Genomic DNA, 21806 nt, shown 5'->3' with positions numbered 1-21806 from the left:
TTGAGTCTTCATATCCTTGTCCAAATGTCGAGTCGGTTATGGTTCAATGCATTGATACCTTGTTGATGTTGAGGAAGATTAAAATGTTTTGAGCTAAAATGTGTTGATTTAGGAATCCACAAATTGCTATGATTTGATAAATGAGAAAGATATTTGATTTAGTCTTTATGATAGACCTTTGTGATGTTGGGATAGATTTCCTAACGCGTTCTGAGCTTGTTGTGGAGTAGTACTTAGCACCAAGAGGGAAATTTGGTATTTCCCCAAACCTATGTGCCACCGTAGGGTTGTTTGATGATGATATTATTGGACAGAGAGCCTGATTGTGATTATTGCAGTTTTAAGGTCGTACTCCCTAGCAAATAGTATGACGCTTCCACCAATGGGGGTTTCAAACGTTGGTATTCCACGTAGTTCACATGGGGTTGTCGGTTATTGGAAACTCCCCTGTCCATAAGAGTCATGTTTATTGAAATACCGAGTAACTCCAAGTTTTGATGTGGTAAGTCAAGTTGTCTATGATGATCTATAATGATTTATGAGGTTTTTCTCCTACATTTCCTATCTAAGATGTTATGAGTTGAATGATTCAATGTCACTCAAGCCAGGTGTGTCATTATGGTCCGTATGTACATTTTTACGAAATTTATGATATTATTTATATTTTGCATGTGCCCCCACATACTCAGTAAGTATCTTATGCTGACCCACATATTTCTCTATGGGTTACATTCTTACTATGATGTAGGTTCAGGTACTCAGCCGCAGCTACGACAGTGATATCCGAGTGTCGCATCTACATTCCTTCAGTGGTGAGCCCTTATGGTTCGAGGACCAAGTTGCTAGTTTTGGTACTGTTGTTTTATGATCTCTTTGGTCTGTTGAGTCAGTTGGGGGTTTGTCCCAATGGCTCGTTGATTTTGCTGTATAGAGGCTATGTCAGACTAGTGTATTTTTGGGTTGGTTTGTGTATAGACATTCCATATATGTACAGTCTAACGATATTCCATTCCATGTGCGATGTGATATGATATATACTTATATATATATCCTTAGCGTAGCGTGTATGTTGTTATATTGGAACCCAAGGGTAGTGTTTTGGCTTAAAGGGTTAGCTTGAGGCTACGTGTAGCCTTGGGCACCGTGTGGCGTCTCAGGATGATATTTTGGGGCGTTACAAACTTGGTATCAGAGCCTAAGGTTGTGAAGAGTCCTAGGGTGCCTGACAAGCCGCGTAATGTAGAGTCTTGAGCATCAGTGTGTAGCGCACCACACCTATGATCAAGAGGCTGTGGGGTGTTCAAGGAAAATTCATTTCTTTCTTTCTACAAGAAACTATCATTCTTACAACTGTTTCCTTCTGCTGTTAATTCGTGCGTTCTTATGACAGAAAATGCCTCCACGTCGAGCTCGCAAAAATAACAACCAACCTCAACCCATTGATCAGTTACATGAAATGGTATCCCATGCTGAATTTTGGGTAGCTTTTCAGATGCTAGCCCAGGCGGTTACTGCCAATACTCAGGCCAACGCTTCACCTCCGTAGGAAAATAATTCGGCAGTAGCACGAATTTGTGACTTTATGCAGATGAATCCTCCTGAGTTTCATGGGTCAAGATCAGGTGAGGACCCACAGATATATGTTGATGAAATAAAAAAAATTACACAGATATGCACGTGATGGAGAAACAAAGTGTGGATCTGGCTTCTTATCGATTGAAGGATGTACAGATGTGGAATAAGGGTAGAGAGGAAGATACCGCTCTGGTGACTTGGCAATTGTTCCAAGATGCTTTCTTGAATAGATTCTTTCTTCTTGAGTTACAGAAAGCTAAGACAGAGGAGTTTATGAATTTGAGACAAGGCTCTATGTCGGTTAAGGAGTATTGTCTTAAGTTTAATCAGCTATCGAAGTACGGTTCCAATATGATGGCTGACTCGAGGACTAGTATGAGCAAGTTTCTAACTGAGGTGTCGAGTTATGTGGTGAAAGAATGTAGATCTGCTATGATCAACAGGGAGATTGATCTTCCTAGGTTAATGATTCACGCCCAACAGATTGATTCAGATAAGATAAATGAAAGAGAAAGAGTAAGAGGGATTAAGAGAGTTAGATCGGAGCAACAGGGGTCTGGTCAAACTAGATTCTCTGGAGGGAGTCGCCCTCAGTTTCAGAGACGTCTATTTATACCTGTGCCTTCCTCAGCTAGTGCTCCCGTACATAGGGGCAGGCAGGAGCTCGGGAATAGGTCAGAACCTTCCAAGTCTTAAGACAGTGTAAGCAACTCATCCTTCTTCGTATGCTAAGTGTGGTAAAGACCATTTTGGGAAGTGTTATATGGGGCAGCGAGACTGTTTTGGTGGTGAAAATTTGGGAGACATACTTAGAGACTGCCCGTATGTCAGATAGTAGAGTCGTGATGCCCGTTCCGAGAGTCAAGATACCATTGCCCCGCCTCTCGCAGCCCGTCCAGTTCCTCCTTAGGGTGCTTCATCTAGTACTGTTGGTGGTCAATGCCAGAATCATTTCTATTCTATACCACCTCGTCAGGAGCAGGAGGACTCTCTCGATGTTGTCACTGGTATGCTCTGTGTTTTCTATTTTGATGTCTATGTATTGATGGACCCCGGTTCAAGTTTTTCTTATATGATACCTTTGGTTGTTGTAAATTTTGAAAAGGATCCTGAACTAATTTCTGAGCCTATTTTGGTTTCTACTCTGGTAGGAGAGTCTGTCATTACTAAGCGGGTGTATATGAAATGTCTCATTACTGTCTTTCATTGGGTTATGTATGCTGATTTGATTGAGCTAGATATGGTTGACTTTGACATCATTCTGGATATGGATTGGCTTCACTCATGCTATGCGTCTATTGATTGTCGTGCCCTTGTGGTCAAGTTTCAGTTTCCTGATGAACCTATCCTCAAATAGTCTGGGAGTTTTGTGATTCCTAAGGGTCGTTTCATATCCTATCTCAAAGCTAGGAAGTTGATTTCCAAGGGTTGCATCCACCTTTTGGTTTGTGTTAAAGACACTAAGTCTGAAACCCCGACCATTCAGTAAATTAATGTTGTTAATGAGTTTCTTGATATCTTTCCGAAAGATCTCCCTGGAGTACCTCTTGATAAAGAGATAGAATTCGGGATTGACCTTCTTCCCGATACTCAGCCCATTTTCATTCCTCCATATCGCATGGCTCCCGTAGAACTTAAAGAGTTGAAGGAGCAATTGAAAGATCTTTTAGACAAAAGCTTTATCAGACCTAGTGTGTCCCCAAGGGGTGCACCTGTCCTGTTTGTGCATAAGAAAGATGGTTCTTTGCGGATATGTATTGATTATCGACAGCTTAATAGGGTTACTATCAAGAATAAATATCCGCTTCCTCAAATTAATGATTTATTTGATCAATTACAAGGTGCGATCTACTTTTTGAAGATAGACCTCAGATCCGGTTATCACTAACTTAAGGTTAGGGAATGTGATATCTTCAAGACAGCCTTCCAAACCCGTTACGGTTATTTTGAATTTCTAGTGATGTCTTTTGGGTTAACTAATGCTCCAGCGACTTTCATGGATCTTATGAATAGTGTATTCTGGCCATATATGGATTTATTTGTAATAATATTCCCTGATGATATTCTTATTTACTCCCGAAGTGAGGGTGATCATTCGGATCATCTCCGAATCGTGTTGGAAACTCTTCAAACTCATCGGTTGTATGCTAAGTTCAGTAAGTGTGAGTTCTGGATAAACTCTGTAGCCTTCTTGAGTCATGTTGTTTCTTCCGAAGGCATTAGAGTTGATCCTCAAAAGACAGAGACTATAAAGAGTTGGCCTAGACCTATTTCTCCTTTTGATATCTGAAGTTTCTTGGGTCTAGCTGGTTATTATCGTCATTTTGTTGAAGGGTTTTCATCTATTGCGTCTCCTATGACCCGTTTGACCCAAAAGAAAGTGAAGTTCCTGTGGTCCGAATCTTGCGAGAAGAGTTTTCAAGAGTTGAAGACTCGACTCACTTCAGCCCCTGTGTTGACTTTGCCTGACAGTATTGATGGTTTTATAGTGTATTGCGATGCTTCCAGAGTCGGTTTGGGTTGTGTGTTGATGCAAAAGGGCAAGGTTATAGCTTATGCTTCCAGGCAGCTAAAGCCTCACGAGAAGAATTATCCTACTCATGACCTTGAATTAGCTGTCGTGGTTTTTGCTTTGAAAATATGGAGACATTATTTGTATGGTGTCCATGTCGACGTCTTCACGGACCATAAGAGCTTGCAGTATGTATTCACCCAAAGGGAGTTGAATCCTAGGCAGAGACGATAGTTAGAACTGTTGAAAGATTATGATATGAGCGTGCTATATCATCCAAGCACGGCCAATGTAGTAGCAGATGCCCTTAGTCGGAAGTCCATGGGTAGCGTAGCACATATGGAGGTTGGTAAGAAGGAGTTGGCCTGTGAGGTACATTGTTTGGCTAGATTGGGGGTTAGATTATTTGGTGATGCTGAGGGTAGTATAGGAGTGCAAAGCGAGTCTAAATCCTCTATAGTTTCGGAAGTGAATGAGAAGCAAGACAGGGATCCTACCTTGGTCAGGTTAAAAGAGTCAGTTAAAGACCAAAAGGTGGAGGTTTTCTCCCAAGGGGGAGATGGCGTTTTGATACTTCGAGAAAGATTATGTGTTCTTGATATTGGTAACTTGAAGCAGAGAATTATGGAGGAAGTGCATAGTACATGATACTCCATCCATCCTGGTGCTACCAAGATGTACCATGATTTACAGGAAATCTATTGGTGGAATGGTATGAAGAGGAACATAGCAGAATTTATGACGAAGTGTTCCACGTGTCAACAGGTTAAAATAGAGCATCAAAGGCCCAGTAGCGTGATACAAGAGTTTAGCATTCCTACTTGGAAGTAGGAAGAAGTGAATATGGACTTCATAGTTGGTTTGCCTCCTTCTCATCGCCATCATGATTCAATTTGGGTTGTCGTAGATCAGCTGACAAAATCAGCTCATTTCTTGCCTCTGTATTCATCGTATACAACGGAAGATTATGCTAGAATGTATATTCGGGAACTCGTCAGACTTTATGGAATCCCTTTGGCTATTATTTCTGACGAGGTACTCAGTTTACCTCTCAATTTTGGAAATCTTTCCAGAAGGGTCTCGGTACCCAAATTTATTTAAGTTCTGCTTTCCATCTACAAACAGATGGTCAGGACAAGCGGACCATTCAGACTTTAGAAGCTTTGTTGAGGGCTTGTGTGCTTTATTTTAAAGGTAGTTGGGATGAGCACTTAGTATTAATCGAGTTTGCTTACAATAACAGTTTTTATGCTACTATTGGAATGGCCCCGTTTGAAGCTTTGTATGGTAAAAGATGTAGATCACCCATTGGTTGGTTTGAAGTTGGTAAGGCTGCCGCGACTGGTCCGAATACAGTGGTCGAGGCCATGGAGAAGGTTAACTCAGGAAAGGTTGAAAACCGCCCAAAGTCGTCAAAAATCATATGCAGATGTAAGGAGAAAAGACCTTGAATTTGATGTTGGTGATTTAGTGTACTTGAAAGTTTCACCCATGAAAGAGGTGAAGAGATTTGGGAAGAAAGGGAAACTAAGTCCCCATTACATTGGTCCCTATAAGATTATGGATCGCATTGGGAAGGTAGCGTATAAGGTTGAATTGACCGCGGAGTTAGCTAACGTCCATTCGGTTTTCCAGGTGTCTATGCTTAAGAAGTCTATTGGTGATTCTCTTGTGATTGATCCTTCCGAAAGCTCGGATATTCAAGATAGTCTTTCATATGTAGAGATTCTGGTTGAGGTTTTTGACTTTCAAGTTCGTAGGCTAAGAAACGAGGAAGTTCCTTTAGTTAAAGTGCTTTGGCAAAATCAATTCGTGGAGAGTGCTACATGGGAAGTCGAAGCGGATATGTGCACCAAATTTCCCCACCTCTTTCCTACGAATCCTGAGCATGTCAAAGGTATCGTTTTCTTTTGATTTAATCCTTATTGCTATGTTTATCTTGGATGGTGTATTCTCTACGATATCCAAAAAATCTAGAATGGAGTATATGCTTGGGCAAGATGATTTTTCTCTATATACTCATTTTCATAGTATTCTTGACCTACCTATCAACATTCGAGGATAAATGTTTCCAACGGGGAGATGATGTGATGCCCCGAAAAAATTTTCGTTAAGATCTTAGACAAAAATGTGTTGAATTCTATTCTTTATCGTGATTAATAATTTTTCTATGTGAAATTTATGAATATACAACCCGTCATCGTGTAGAGCATCGAATAAGATTTCCAATGATATGCGGATCATCCAAAATGGATACTCGAGCGATGAGTTATGATAGAACGATGAGTTATGATCATTTCGATCTAACCGTGAATAGTGGTGAACAGTAAATGTGCAGGAAAAAAATACTGAGGCCAGACAAATTTTAGGGTCAATTTCAAACGATCATAACTCCTTGTACAAATGATCTGGGTGAGATACTATATATCAACAGAAAGCTCTGAAAGTCCTCTTTCCAATGAAATTGGTTTAATCCAATTTGGCCATCGTAGCAAAAAGTTATGGTCGATCTACTTCAACCTATCAAAACAGTCCACCCAAGGACAGATTTGACATTATTTGATTGTTAAGGGTATTTTGGTCATTCTTACTCCAATCCATCCGAATAAACCATGGATTTAAGTCCATTAAGAGCATTCAATAGCTCATTTTTCTCCAAAATTTCCTAAGGCTCAAACCCCAATCCTACTACTCCAAATTTCACCCTTCTATGTCTCTTGATTGAACCGTAGAAATTTCAACTTGATTTGGGATTCGAGTTGATCATGTTAAGGGCTTCGAGAAGCACCCTTTATTTTCGTGAATAAAGTTCCGGAGTCGGAAGTTCATATTCATCTTTCATTTTTAGGTATGTGGGCTTTGAACAAGATTATCTTTTCAATCTTGTGCCCGATATTTTTGTTGAATTACATTGACATGAGATTTTACATGTTTTACAATGAATTGGAAATATGGTTTTATATTTTATATTATTGTCCATGAGCTATGGGATTATGTCATCCGACATGTGTATGATGTTGAGATGGAATTATGTCCAAAAAGTATTTGATTATGAGAGTATGATGATTTAATTTGTTAAGCCTTGATTTATACCATCAATCCATTATTTCCTTATTATGAATCCACTATTTATAAGTTACATAATGCAATGTCACTCAAGTCAGGTGTGTCATTATGGTCCGTATGTATATTTTTACGAAATTTATGATATTATTTATATTTTGCATGCGCCCCCATATACTCAGTACGTATCTTTTGCTGACCCACATATTTCTCTATGGGCTACATTCTTACCATGATGTAGGTTCAGGTACTCAGTCGTAGCCGCGACAGTGATATTCGAGTGCCGCGTCTACGTTCCTTCAGTGGTGAGTCCTCATGGTTTGAGGACCAAGTTACTAGTTTTGGTGTTGTTGTTTTGTGATTCCTTTGGTCTGTTGAGTCATTTGGGGGTTTGTCCCAATGGCTTATTGATTTTTCTGTATAGAGGCTATGTCAGACTAGTGTATTGTTGGGTTAGTTTGTTTATAGACATTACATATATGTACAGTCTAACGATATTCCGTGCCATGTGCGATGTAATATGATATGTACTTATATATATATATCCTTAGCGTAGTGTGTATGTTGTTGTATTGGAACCTAAGGGTAGTGTTTTGGCTTAAAGGGTTAGCTTGAGGCTACGTGTAGCCTTGGGCACCGTGTGGCATCTCGGGATGATATTTCGGGGCATTACAATAAGCTAATGAGATGTAACAAATATTTCAATTGAGATTTCTTTTAAATGTGATATGTTTCTGGTCTCTAGCTAATTGATTCTCCTCTCCCTTTTTCTCCTACTATAAATTTTGTAATTGTTGTTTAGTTCTACTAGCTTGGAAAGCTTCTTCAATGGAGTTATCACTATCTTTCTTTAAATTTTAAAATTCTCTAAATTTTTAATTTCATTTTCTTGTTTCCGTTCTAATAGATAAAAATATCAACTCTTTTTTTAAAAAAAAATTAATTCTAACTAAAAATTCGTTGTTTCTCTAATTTTCTCTTGATTGAAACTTTGTATTTTATTTCTAAACATTCTCCTCATTCTTCACTCTTTCTATGTTGTAAGTTTTTCACGCTAATTCTTGTACGAATCTTCTTTTCCAAAGAAAAAAGCCTATGATCATAGATATGTAATTAGAATTTTTATAGAATTTTAGTTAAATGATTATTTTTCTCTTTATGACTACTGTTTTTTAATTATTATTTAATGATAATTTTTAATTGTTCTTTGTGATATATTTATTGAGAAAACTTAAAGAGAGAAGATGTAGAAATTTTCCTTCGTATTTCTTTATGTTTCAACTGTACAGAATAGCTACATATTTATACAAGAAGAATTCCTAATGATAAATACATACTCTACAAGATAATTACTAAAAAACTCTCAAGATAAATGCAAGGTAAATTATTTTTATGAAGAGTCTTATTTACACCTAAATATGATTTCCTCTGGTAGTCAAAACTCAGAAACAATTTGGCCAAGTGTGTAAGTCTCAAACATTGCCTATGTGGGTCAGAGATTGGTCCAAGTGTGATGGGTCTTTCTTTTTCTTCTTCTCTGTCTTTGTAAGAGTGAGATGGATAGTGTCGATGTTTTCATTTTTTCCAGTAACACCCCACTCAAGTTGATGGCCAGAGGTCGGACACTCAACTTGTTCAACTAAAAATGATGAAGAGGACCTGCCAGAGCCTTGGTGAATAAGTCGGCTAATTGAGAAGAAGAGGAAGAAGAAGAAGAAGAAGGGACAAATGATTAAAAAAATCAAACCATAATAAAGTTTCTTACAAATAAAATGACAATCAAGTTCAATGTGCTTTGTTCATTTATGAAAAATAGGATATTTGGTAATGTGAATTACCGCTTGTAACACCCTTGATTTTTGGTCCTTAAAATTTTTTTGAAATTGTATCCTCACTGTCTTGACTACGACTTACACATATGAGTCATAGAATGTCTTGAAGGGTCATGTGACCTCAGTCGTAAGGCGTTCAGTGAATGGCTCTTGAGTTGTTGTCCTGAGTACAACTTAGAGATATGAGTCGCAGGGAGTCTTGACGGGTACTAGGGAACCAATCATAACCAAAACACAAAGTAAGCAGAAAAGTTCTGCTTTAAGTACGAGTGGCTCACCAGAGTCGTAAGGACTTATTATGAGTCATTGGGTGCAAATCGTTGGGTATCTAGTGCATTGGTTAAACGTTGTTCCCTATCTCGGCATGTGATATATATATATATATGTATATATGTATATGCATTTGATTATGTGCATTGATTTTGAACTATTGACCATGAAATTATATTATCCTTATCCCTGAGTTACATACTAGTGTTCACCCCACTAACCATCTCCAAACATTGTTTCCCTACTCGATGCAGGCACTGGAGCTACTTCTACTTTTAATGCGTAGAGTTAGGTTGGACGACTCGCTTTGTTGTGTTGTGGTGAAGTGGTGAGCTTTAATCCCTTGGAAGTCTTAGTCATTTCACCAGCTTTCATTCTTAGATTTGAGTTAACAAATCTTTCATTATCAGTAACATTATCATTTTTATTCTCCGTATCATAAGTTAGAGTTGGGGACATTTTCGACCAATACTGGTTTTGGTTCTTTTTTTAAAAGGCTTTGTTTGGATTACTATGGATATTGGGTGATGTTGGTCGGTTGTTTGGCTGGTCATCGGTCATTAGTTGCAGACATGTTTTGACTTTCTTTAAGCTTGTTTCATGATATCTCGTTATATGTTCGAAATTTATCCGACATTGGGGATGTTGTGTTTGGTTTTGTTAAAAGCAGGGAGTGATCTCTGGTTCACGTGGGATTTGAGATACCCTTCACAGTCAAACCCTGATTCAGGTCGTGACACCGCCTAACTGTTACAACTAATAGGTACTATAAAAAATGGAGTGATAGTCAAATCCTGAAGAAGTCGAACAACCCAAGTAATCTCGGCAATAAGACGACACATAGAGCGGTACTCTGCCTCAGTTGAAGAAAGAGCAATAATCGACTATTTTTTGGATCTCCAAGCTATTGAGCATCCCCCAAGACTTAAGAAGAACCAACTAACAGATCATCATGAATTAGAATATGCCATCCAATCAGAGTCGCAAAAGTTTTGAATTTGGAAAGAAAGATCTGGCAATAAGAAAAGCCCTAAACCTAGATATTTACTTAGGTACTGTAAGGCACAATAAGCAGATTAAAGGTGACCAGAACAAGGATTTTGCTTATACTGACTAAGATGTTGGACAGTATAAGCAAGGTCAGGCTTGGTGCTAGTTAGAAAATTTATTTTTCCCAAGATTCATCTATAAAAGGTAGGCTATGTGATGGGTTCACCAGAGGTGGAAGAAAGCTTAAGAGTTGGATGCAAAGGAGTAAACACAACCCGATAATCAAAGCAATCAAACTCAGTGAGGATCTCTAATGTGAATTTTCTCTGGGTAATAATCATCCCCCGATTTTCTCGTACCAATTTCATTCTTAGTAAATAATAAGCTTCTCCCAAATCCTTTATCTTAAAGTCAAAAAATAAGAAACACTTAATCTCATATATTTTCATTGTATTGTTTCCAGTAATTAATATGTCATCGACATATACAGACAAAATAGTGACCAAGTTACAAATGATTTTGAAGAAAAGAGAGTAGTCATTGAGGGAACAATGAAAGCCTCAAGTGGTCAAGGAAGAAGATAATCGAGCATACCATTGGAAAGAAGCCTGCTTTAGCCCATACAATGATTTACAAAGTCGACACACATGGTTGAAAGAATGAGGTGTCAAACCCGAAGGAAATTTCATATATACCTCTTCTCCAAGGTCACCATGAAGAAACGCATTGTTCACGTCAAACTGGTAAATTTTCCAGTCCTTTTTTATTGTAATTGATAAAATGCACCTGATTGTAATGATTTTTACTATAGGGTAAAAGGTCTTTGTATAATTTATTCATTCTCTTTGTATATCTCCACGAATTACCAATCGTGTCTTCAATCATTCCAAAGGACCATCTGATTTCAACTTTACTTTGTATGCCTATTTTCAAGGCAGTGCTTTTATTCTTTGTGGTAACTCGACAATGTCCCAAGCGTAGTTAGAATATAAAGCATCAAATTCATTAGCCACAGCAGTTTTCCAACCATGATGCATCACAGCTTGAGAATAGGATGAAGGCTCGGATATTTGATAAATGAAAGAAACCAAATTCTGATTAGATTGAGTCAACATTGTAAAAGAGGAGCAATGTAAAGAAAAAAAGGAGAGTTAGGAGAAATCAGAGGGTAGAAACTTCCATAAATATAATCTGATAAATACCTTTGTTGTTGAGAAACCCTTTGTAATTGACGTAACAAGTTAATCTGTTCCGAAGGAGATGCTATTACTGGAGGATTTACCGAAGAGGCAATAAGGAGAGAATCTGGTGAATGAGTATGTAGAGTAGACTGTAATGAAGCAGCATTATTAGAAAAATGAGAGTGATTTTAGGAAACAACACCCCATCAGTATCTAGGGTGCAAAACTACTGTGGAAATAGTTTGGTCATGCGACTGGAGAAGAAAAAAAGGAAAAATATCTTCATTGAAATATTTCTACAAATAGAAATTTGATTGTTTTGTAGGAGTAGAACCTTGTAGACTTTTTTTCCAAAGGGGTACCCTAAAAATATTCTTGGTAAAGCTCTCGGGATAAGTTTATCCCAATTTCTGGAAAGAGTTAAAACAAAACAAAGACATTCAAAGGGTTTTAGAGAATGATAATTAGGGGTAGTCCCAAATAAAACATGATATGGAGATTTTTATTTAAGGACATGAGATAGGAATTTGTTGATTAAATAAGTCGCCGTAAACAAACAATCTCCCCAAAATCTTTTAGGAGCATTTGAATGAAACAATAGAGCTCTACATATTTTTAAGAGGTGTCTATGTTTCTTCTCAGCTATACCATTTTGTTGTGGCGTTTCTACACATGTAGTTTGATGCAAAATTCCCTTGGATTGAAAAAATTCTTTTCGATCATGACTTGTCCCTTATTAAAAGGCATTATCTGATCTTATAACCTTAACATTAGTGAAAAATTATCTTTCAACAAGAGAGAAGAAGTTTTGCAAAGTAGAAAATGCACTAGACTGGGTCGACAGAAGAAAAGTCCATGTATATCTAGAAAAATCATCCATTATGGTCAAGAAATATCTTTCTCCCTTATAGGTAAGAGTCTTATAGGATCCCTATGTGTTAATGTGAATTAAATCAAAACATTGCTTTGAGCTAATAGAGCTTTTGGTAAAATGTGGTTTGGTTTGTCTTGCCATAGAAGAAATAGAGCAAGGTAACTCTATTTTTGTCACTTTGATTCAAATTCAGCTATTTTATGTGCTTCATTGTATGAAAGGGTCCATAAAATAGTTGTAGTAGATACTGAAAACATTGGAATAACTTTATTATTCAGATTACTAAGAGATTCAGTACATATATTGCTCAAAAGGCAAACAGAATAATCCTTTGGATGGTTTGACTAATAAAAAAAGAATTTGATAGAGATTCTAGACTTAAACGCAAAGAAATCGGAACTAAAGAATTCTAAGGAATGGGCTTCATAGGGGGTGAGTATCCTTCATCACATAGTGTCCTGCCACTACATTACTAAGATCCAGGTTCCTCTTCAAAAAAAAAAGGGCCTGTATGGTACAAGCAGATTTAGAAAATATTTTATCACAGTTAAATTGAGCACTCAATAGTGAAACTGATAGTAAATTATGTTTGAAAATGGGGACGTATAGCACATTATGAAGCTCAAATTCAGGAGTAAGATATAAACTTCCCACATAATAAACTTTCACCTTGAAGGAATTTGATAGAGTGACTGAAACTGGATAGGAAAGGAATAAAACATTGTGCAGTAAGGATTTGTCAAAAGTTATGTGTTATGATGCTCCAGAATCTATGATTCAAGAATGATGAGTAATTTTAGAAAAAGATGAGGTAAAAACATGATACCCATAATGCGTACTAGCTAGATTTACATTAACAGTGGCCTCTGATTTTTCTGTTGTAAAACCTGTTTGGACAGACTTGAACATTTGAATCAATTTCTCACATTGTTTATTAGAGAATCCATGGCTACTGACAAGGTCAGTGGGTGATCCCTCCTTGTTGAGGACTTGATCAACAACTATATTAGCTTGATGGTTCCTAAAATTTCCCTTTCTTGATTTGTTTAACTTAAAATAGGCAGGATAACCAACAAGTTTATAGCAATCTTAACCAACAAGTTTATAGCAATCTTCTTTCATAAGCCCGGATTTTTTGTAGTATTTGCAAAATAGTTCATATTCCTTAATTTCAAAGCTCCCAGTTGGTTTAGTTCCCTTGTAATCTCCTGAAATCTTAGTTGGAGTCCATTTTTGTCCAAAGATCATAAGAAAAGATTAGTCAATAGTAACAGAGTTGTTAGAATGAACTTTCTTTTGAGATTCTTCATGCTAGTTTATAGAATAAGCTTGTGCAGTGTTGGGAAGTGGCTTCATTGTCAATATGTGTCCCCTCACCCCAGTAAAAGCATCATTAAGAACCATTAAATTGTATTAACTTCTAATTCTCATTCATTTTAATATTTTTAGCCTTAGCTCCACAATTACAAGAACATTTACACATCATAAAAGTGTTGAGAAGTTTCAATTGGTCCCAAATTCTCTTAAGCTTTGTAAAGTAACTTGCCACATCATTAGTACCTTGACTGATGGTGTTGAGTTCTCTTCATAGCTAGAAGAGCCTTGCTCCATTTGCTTGTCCATATCGCTCCTCAAGTTCAATCTAAAGTTCCCTGGCTGTTTGAGAGTAGAACACACTCTTGGAGATTTCCTTACTGGGGAGTTTAGCAGCCAAGCAGTGACCATGTCGTTGTATCCATTTCACTGGTCGAGCAATGGTGAGCCTTCGGTAGGATATTTGAAAGTTCTATCTATGAATCCAAGTTTGTTCTTTGCTAATAGTGATATGAGAACACCTCTACACCAATTTCATAAAAAGTTCCATCAAATATGACATTTAATTGACCCATTCCTGGATTATTAGAAAAAGACAGGAAATATAGGTGACAAGGATATATTTGTAAGGAAGCAGTAGTAGTTGAACTTCCTCCTGCAATATCTCCTATTACAGTAGAATCGACAGTAGTGTTAGTCATGATTTAGCAAGGATCAAAAGGAAAGAATGGGAGAAATGGAAAAGAGAGAAAAAGAGGCAAAAACAAAGGAAAAGCGATGTAAAAATATGCTTCTATGAGTTCTCTAATACCATGAGAAAACTTAATGAGAAAAGATGTAAAATTTTTCTTCATATTTCTTTATGTTTCAATTGTACAGGACAGCTATGTATTTATACAAGAAGAATTCCTAATGATAAATACAAATTCTACAAGATAATTACAAGAAAACTCTAAACATAAATGAAAACTAAATTATTTTTATGAAGAGTCCTATTTACACCTAAATATGATTCCTTCCAGTAGTTAGGAATCAAAAATAATTGTGGTCAAGTGTATAAGTCTCGAACATTGCATATGTGGGTCAGAGGTTGGTCCAAGTGTACAAGGCCCAACCAATTCAGCTCAAGATGGATATTTCTTTTTCTTCTTCTCTTTCTTTGTAAGAGTGAGATGGATAGTGTCGTTGTTTCCATTTTTTTGGCATCAGTTATTATGCAAGTGAATCTTAATAATATTAGCGAAGAGCTCAAAAAGAATTTGGCACACCTAAATCCTTTTGGCTTTTTAATTTAAATTTTGATATTTGATCAGTGAGATAAAAAAAATCATAGTTTTTTCTATAATAAATTAAGTGATACTATAATAAATTAAGTGATAGATAATAAATATATTGGTCCGACCAAATAAAAATTTGTCAATATTTAAATGACAAATAATTAATTGGTCCACTTAATCAATTATCGTTTTTATTATAAAATCATTTAAGATGCTAAATATTTTATTTACTAAATTCTTAAATTAACCTACTAATCTATTAGTTGGTTTGTATTTCCAAGAGATATAATAGGCCAATTCATATATTGTTAGATCGATCTATAAACAGACTTTTAAAATAGACATCAATCTTGAATATTTTTATTTATTTAATTGATATTTTATTTCTTATATTATCTTTATGAGTATGCTATATATATAGAAAGATAGATAGACAGACATATAGATATATATAGAGAGAGAGAGAGATATAGAGAGAGATAATAGATAGATAGATTATACATATATAGAATTGTGAAGAAGCAGCCACCTCCTCATCGTCATGCCTGCTTTCTCACAAGGGCATTTTCAACTTTTTGTGTTGCTTCTCTGTCGAACGTAAGTCAAGTGTCTTCCATCTTTCCATTCAAAACTTCCAAGTGTCAAGCGTTAGATGAAAGTATTTCAATATATTCTCATGTATGGGTGTCGATGCTTCACGATATGCTATTTTTGTTCAAACTTTTATGTTTAGTACGGGAAGATACCTTCTTCATCTTTTGATTTGCCATCTGTGAGTTTTCTTCAGTGATAATTACTCTAATTTTGTGTTTCATAGTTTTATTTTGATTGCTCTTCATCTGTTTGATGGTTTGCCTTAGTGAGATTTGGCCTATTGTCTTACTGATTTTGTGTTCGATAATTACTCTTCATGTTGTTTTGTGATTTAATTATTGATGGTTTTCCTTAGTGCGATTTGGCATAACAAACTTCTAACAGTTGAGATGACTCAAATCAACAATTGTGTTGTCTATCCCTTTTATCAATTCTAGATGGTTACACAGATAACTAAAAACTGAAGAATATGCAGCTAAAACTCAGCCAAACTGCCTCTTAGATTGTGAAAAAAAATGCAGCTAAGGAACTGCAGAAACAATAGGTAAAAACTACAGAGACTACAACTTAGGCTACAAATAAAAAAAACATCTTAAACCTAAAAAGGAGGGGTCATATCTTAGAACGCAAAAAATAATGGTTAAAGGCTAGCAAGCTACTAATATAGAAACAAGGTTTGGACAGTCATTGCCCATGCAAACAAGCTGAAAAATAAAAAATTTCAGACTTCTTGGCAAATAACCTTATTCTTTGATTAGGGACATCTAGGCAAATAATTGTCAATGTATTGATGGAGATAAAAACAGTTATGAGATCATTCAAAAAGCTTTATTGTAAATATATTTACTCTATCTTTATACTAAAGGTTACCTGTTTTCATTATTTTCATCAAATCCTCTCAAATCTCTCTTTAAAAGAGTTACCGATTTACAGTAAAAACAACAAAGAGGCTGAGTTTGTGTTCCAACTGCTTTAATTATTTTTAAAAATTAGTTATTTCTAATTAATCCACTATCTTCGTTGCATTTCGTCAATCTTTTATATGGTAGCATATATCTTTGTCCCTCCAAGAAATACATATTTTATACGAAAGAAATTTAAGGAAAATAAATTTACAATAAATTAGGAGGGGGCATGAAGATGAGAGGATTTTTGTGTCATTCTGAGGTATCAATTGCAGTGTGCTTGAGTTGTGATTCAAGGAAAGTTGTTGTGCCTGTGGCGCGGCGTAGAATGCCGATGGAAGAACATGCTAAATTGATCAACAAATGTAGTTCTAGGTTAGGGGATGTAGCTTGTAGACTTGACTCTGTGCCTATTAGTAGGAGATCAAGAAATATTGTTGTTGTTGTTAATTCTTCTGTTTTGACAATTTTTAAGAGAGGTAAAAAGAATTGCTCCAAAATTGTTCCTTCACTATCCTTTCAGGTTATAATTTCTTTAAAATCTAATGTTAAAAGCATTTTATAATTACTAATTGAGAAAAACATCTAATAGTGTTTATGGTGGTGGCATATGTATATTTATTTAGGCAGGTTGTTGTTATGAGCGTGTCACTTTATTGTCAAGGTTATGCTGGTAAAGTGAAGAAACATCTCTCCAAGCTGAAAGGTATATATGTATCTAATAGATATTTTTTTTAACTCCGTTGTTCTTCATTTTTTGTTTTTTTTATTTGAATTCTCCTCATGCTTTTCCCTATCTTCTCTTCGACATCACTCACATCATCTATTCTTCCCTCATTCTCTTTATCTCTTTTATATCTTGGGCATTTTGACAGTCAAAATTTTCTACTTCTGCTAATAGTTTCACGCATTCGTTGTTGTTACTGTGAGAACCTAAAGCACAAGGAGGGGATCTTTTGTTGCTCTCCATAGAGCATTAGTCCTAATTGATAATTAAAAAATCAGAAAGTAGAAAAATCACTTAAGAAAATATAGGACCGATGCAGTTTCATCTGTACAGGTTTGGATATCATTAGGAGAAAAGAACACTATTTTACTAAGGAAAACAAACACATTATTAAATTTGCAGTTCTTTTTGTTGAAACTGCAAACTGAAACTTTCTAGTTTATCAGGGAATAATTTGAAAGTGAAATTGCTAACTAACTGATATGAAAGCTCTTGTGTAAGTCTTTCTTGATCTCTTGTTTACATGGTGTGTTTATTTGGTGTGTTTCTACTTTTTTTTCATTTGTTGTGTGATACTCAACTTTATTTTTGACTAATTCAAATTTGTGTCCGAAAAATTCACTTTAAATAAAGCGCCTTCTCTGAAAAAGCCAACTCTGTTCAACTCTCAAACCCAAAGTCTTTAGTCAATCTTGAAGTTCCCTTGAAATAAAGCTCTGTACCAGCTCTCTGCTAAAGGTGACTCTTACCATTTTTAAACTCGATATAGTTTGAGGATAAAGTCTGAGCTGAAAGATAAGATATGCAGAAGTTGACATAATTTTAAACTCAACTACAACAACTAGATTTGATGAAAGGCAGATATAGAATGAAATTCTTTTCTAAATTAGAACGGAAAAATTTATTCCATGTTTGTGATGATACGATACTGCTATAGGTGTGAATGTATTGGGTGCAATGCATGTTGTAAAATTCTTCGAGTAGTATTCAAAATTAAAGATGATTCTCCATATAAGCACAAGTCAACTCCATCATATGTACTTAACCATATTTTATTATCATGTGACTTCTTTGGCATATATATTAACTTTATTGTAAATATTGATTCTTTTCAGCCTTATGTTTGTAGAGAAAAGACAGAACTGATACTACAGAAGACATTGAACTATGGCGAGACACTTAATGGAGGTGCTCGCTTAGACATAGATGCAGAGAAAAAAGTAGCTATGAGAGTTCTAGGTATTCGGAGGTACACGACTCAGAAAATCAATCATTTTTCATTGGTATAAGTATTGTGTCATATTTGCACCGCTATAATTATGATTCTTTAGGGCAAGGATACATGAATGGACAAACACATACTCATTCAGAAAAGCAAGGGAGAGATGTTCTTGGGACACCTCAAGGAGGATGTTCAATTCATAATCCTAAGGCCAACAATTATATCGAACACTTATAAGGAACCATTCCTTGAATGGATTGAAGGATTAAAGTAATAACTATACTCGATTTATGCATGCACACATGAAAACTAAAGAATTATGTCTTATTAGTAAACTAATAATATGTCTGTTTCTTGCTTACCACGGAACAGTGGATACCTTCATTTTTAATTACGGTAAAGGAAAGATGAATGTTGCAATGGGTGATAGAGAATCAATAATAACTGCATACTTGTGTTTACTATGATATGTATAATTTTTTCTAATTTTTTCCATACAATATGCGAACAGTTTCATTGTTGAGCCTGCGCTGGCGCGGACTGTGCTACCTAGTGTGTGTGTGTTTCTCTATATATATATATATATTATATATATACATATATATCTTCCAAAATACTCATAAAGTTTCATCTGAATTGACAGAAATAAATTTAAAACCTGAGAAATATAGTCTCAATAATTTTTGTTGGAAAGCCTAATTTAATCTACCATTTCGAGATTGAAAAACATTTAAAATTTTATCTCATATTTTGTGACTATATTACATGACATGCTACAGGATCGAACTAAAAATAATTTAATAGGAAAGTGGGAACATCAATCATAAATGAGACTAAGATTTACTGGTTTGGTTAAAAAATGGTCTCAATAATTAAGCTATCTATATTAAAAAAATTTTAAGAAGTAGTAAAGAACTAGGCTTTAGGTGGTTTCGTAGCTAAGATCAATGAGATTTCTTTTTTATCAATGAGAAATTATGATTTGAGAATAAATGTCATCCTTCTCGGGTAATTGAGCTAAAAGTGACAAAAGAGTTTCAAAATGGGGTATAGGTGACTCAAGTTTTAATAATTGAGTGTAGGTGACAATTACTTATTATGAATTAAGAAAGTTGGGAAAGTTTGAGAATATCTCACAAGTTTTTTAATTTACACTTGATCCAAAGTTAATCTAATATAACAGGAAACGGAGGAAAAAAGGTGTATTTCTCTATCTTCTCATTCATTGTTGTTTTCTCTCTTCTCGCGATTTTTGTTGTTCATTGTTGCTTTTGCTTTATTCATCGCATTCTGCTTCATTATCATCTTCTTCATTATTATTATCTTCTTCTTATTGACCATTTTTGTTGTTGTTGTTACCGCTATTGCTGCTACTTGACCAATTTTTTAGTATTGTAACATCTATCCAAAAAGACGTTTTATCTGTTGCAACAGATGGATAGTCTGTTGCTACATATGATTCACTTGTTACAACATATGACTCATCTGTTGGAATGAGCTTCAGGACCGTAACATGAATCCCAACAGGTGAGTCATCTATTGCAACTGATCACTGACCTGTTGCAACATATTTTTCACCTGTTGCAATAGATTACTCATTTGTTGGGGTTCATGTTACAACACTATGAAATCAATATTAATTTAATTATGATGTCATTATTAACTTTTTCTTACAAATGACTTTAGTAAGGTACCACGAATGGAGGGATCAATAATAATAGGGATGGATTGTCATGGTCAATGGATCGAGAAGAACAATCGATATGTATGGCATTGGAAGAAGGGTGAAATGCTAGAGGCGATAGCTATGACAGTTTAAAGTGATGTTTGTATGATGATTTTGTGAACTTAATCATAAGCTATTGTGGACTAAATTGTCAACCATAAGAACTCGTCATTAGCTACATCTATGGTTCCTTTGAAAATCAGAGCGTACTACCTTTCAAGATGACCGATCAGGTTTGGTTGCGTGCTTATCTTAGTGATTCAGCTAGGATGGTGTTAAAGGTGTACGTGGATGAAAAATTGAGAGAGAATGAGAACCAAAATGTAGAAGAAGAACATGACATCTTTAATGATAAGTTGGACGATTCGGACATGAATATACCAAATGATGATCAAACACTTATGCCCATTGCTGTGAGCAATACGATGGGCAGTTCTTCTCAATCGACACAGTCTAGCAACCGTCAAGACGACGATACCGACTTTTACAAGGGAATGTCATTCAAGGATTAGAAAGAACTTTCTACTTCTTTGTTTATTTCTTGATTTAAAAAAGATTTCAGAATAAAGAATGTGATTAATTCGAGCAAAGTCTTTTCCTTCAGTTGTGCTAATCTGAACTGCAAGTGATGGTTGAGGGATGTGAAATACTTAAGTTCTGATAGATTCATTATTAATGTTTATGATAAGTATCACACATGTGGTTTGGAGCACATTACGGGACAAAATCCTCACACCACGGTAGAGGTCCTCGGTCAATATTTTAAGAATAGATTCCCCAATGGAAAAGGCCCTTGTACAAGTGATATGACCAATCAACTCCTTACGGAATTAGGTGTCACGGTCAGCTATTGAAAGATATATATGGTCATGGGGATTACCAAGGACTTTGTTGGGGGACACACGAGCACGGGTATGCAGTCCTCGATGCCTACAATTACATGATTGAGTCCACAAATCTTGAAAGTAAGATGGAGTTGCATGTTGATGAAAATGAAAGGTTCAAGTACTTTTTTGTATCCTATGGTGCTTGGATTCTTGGTTTTCAACATTTGAGAAAATTCATAACCATCGACGGGACCTTCTTGAGGAACAAGTATAATGTAGTTTCGCTTGTGGCAGTGGCGTAGTATGTGGTGATTCATATCTTTCCTATCACTTTTTGTGTAACGAAAAAGGAATATGATACCTCGTATGGATATTTTTTTAAGCAAATGTGAAGTTGCGTCAAAGATATCGAAGATTTGTTTTTTATTTCATATAAGCATCCAAGTATCCCAAAGATGGGTTCAATTTGCTATACTTCAACTCACTTTGGTTGTTGCATGAGGCATCTTGGAGATAATATATGAAATAACATTCATAATGAAAAGGTCGTGACCATTTTTATAGAGAAGCTAAAGCATATAATAGAGAGGAGTTGCTAGACCATTTCAATCAAATAACGGATATACATCCCACAGGGACTAGTACTAATGATTGTTCAATTCTAGTTCACAATATAGATTAATTAATGCAAGAGAAACCAAAAAAGAGTTTTGAATATTTGTAAACTAAAATAAAGTAAACAATGTGTAAAATAAACGACTTGAGACAATCAATGGATTAAAGCATAGGGTTAAAGCACTTCGAACAATTATATTACATTATTGAACTTCATTTGTTAAATCGCTTACCTTGGTTGGTGAATCGTAGGATTAATCACATGATCATGGTATCTCGACCTCTAATCATTTACCTGACTT

The 21806-nt window shown here is 35.6% G+C and overlaps 1 protein-coding gene and 1 long non-coding RNA gene across 16 annotated transcripts; both read left to right on the top strand.

Annotated features, from left to right (window-relative positions):
- Nucleotides 1-10047: 10047 nt before the first annotated feature.
- On the top strand, nucleotides 10048-10756 carry LOC124891953. The gene is made up of 2 exons (XR_007049970.1): nucleotides 10048-10572; nucleotides 10706-10756. It is a non-coding gene; the product is annotated as an uncharacterized LOC124891953 (long non-coding RNA).
- Nucleotides 10757-15168: 4412 nt separating this feature from the next.
- LOC107868096 (fatty acyl-CoA reductase 3) lies at nucleotides 15169-21316 on the top strand. 15 transcript variants are annotated; one of them, XR_007049985.1, is made up of 4 exons: nucleotides 15328-15485; nucleotides 17014-17093; nucleotides 18244-18363; nucleotides 20023-21316. XR_007049985.1 is itself a non-coding variant. In XM_047403470.1 (3 exons), exons 1-3 carry the CDS (start codon nucleotides 15430-15432, stop codon nucleotides 20153-20155), a joined length of 309 nt encoding a protein of 102 aa, XP_047259426.1. In that variant the 5' UTR covers nucleotides 15195-15429; the 3' UTR covers nucleotides 20156-21316. The 15 variants fall into 15 exon arrangements, 2 of the variants coding, with proteins under 2 accessions (XP_047259426.1, XP_016570156.1); XR_007049984.1 differs by having other exon boundaries at nucleotides 18230-18363; XR_001673643.2 differs by lacking the exon at nucleotides 20023-21316 and adding an exon at nucleotides 18446-18822 and having other exon boundaries at nucleotides 15329-15485.
- Nucleotides 21317-21806: the final 490 nt, after the last annotated feature.

The sequence above is a fragment of the Capsicum annuum genome, unplaced genomic scaffold (genome assembly GCF_002878395.1).
Source record: "Capsicum annuum cultivar UCD-10X-F1 unplaced genomic scaffold, UCD10Xv1.1 ctg4263, whole genome shotgun sequence".
Classification (NCBI taxonomy): Eukaryota; Viridiplantae; Streptophyta; class Magnoliopsida; order Solanales; family Solanaceae; genus Capsicum; species Capsicum annuum.
Note: the sequence above shows the minus strand (reverse complement) of the source record. Positions and strands in the feature narration are given on the sequence as shown.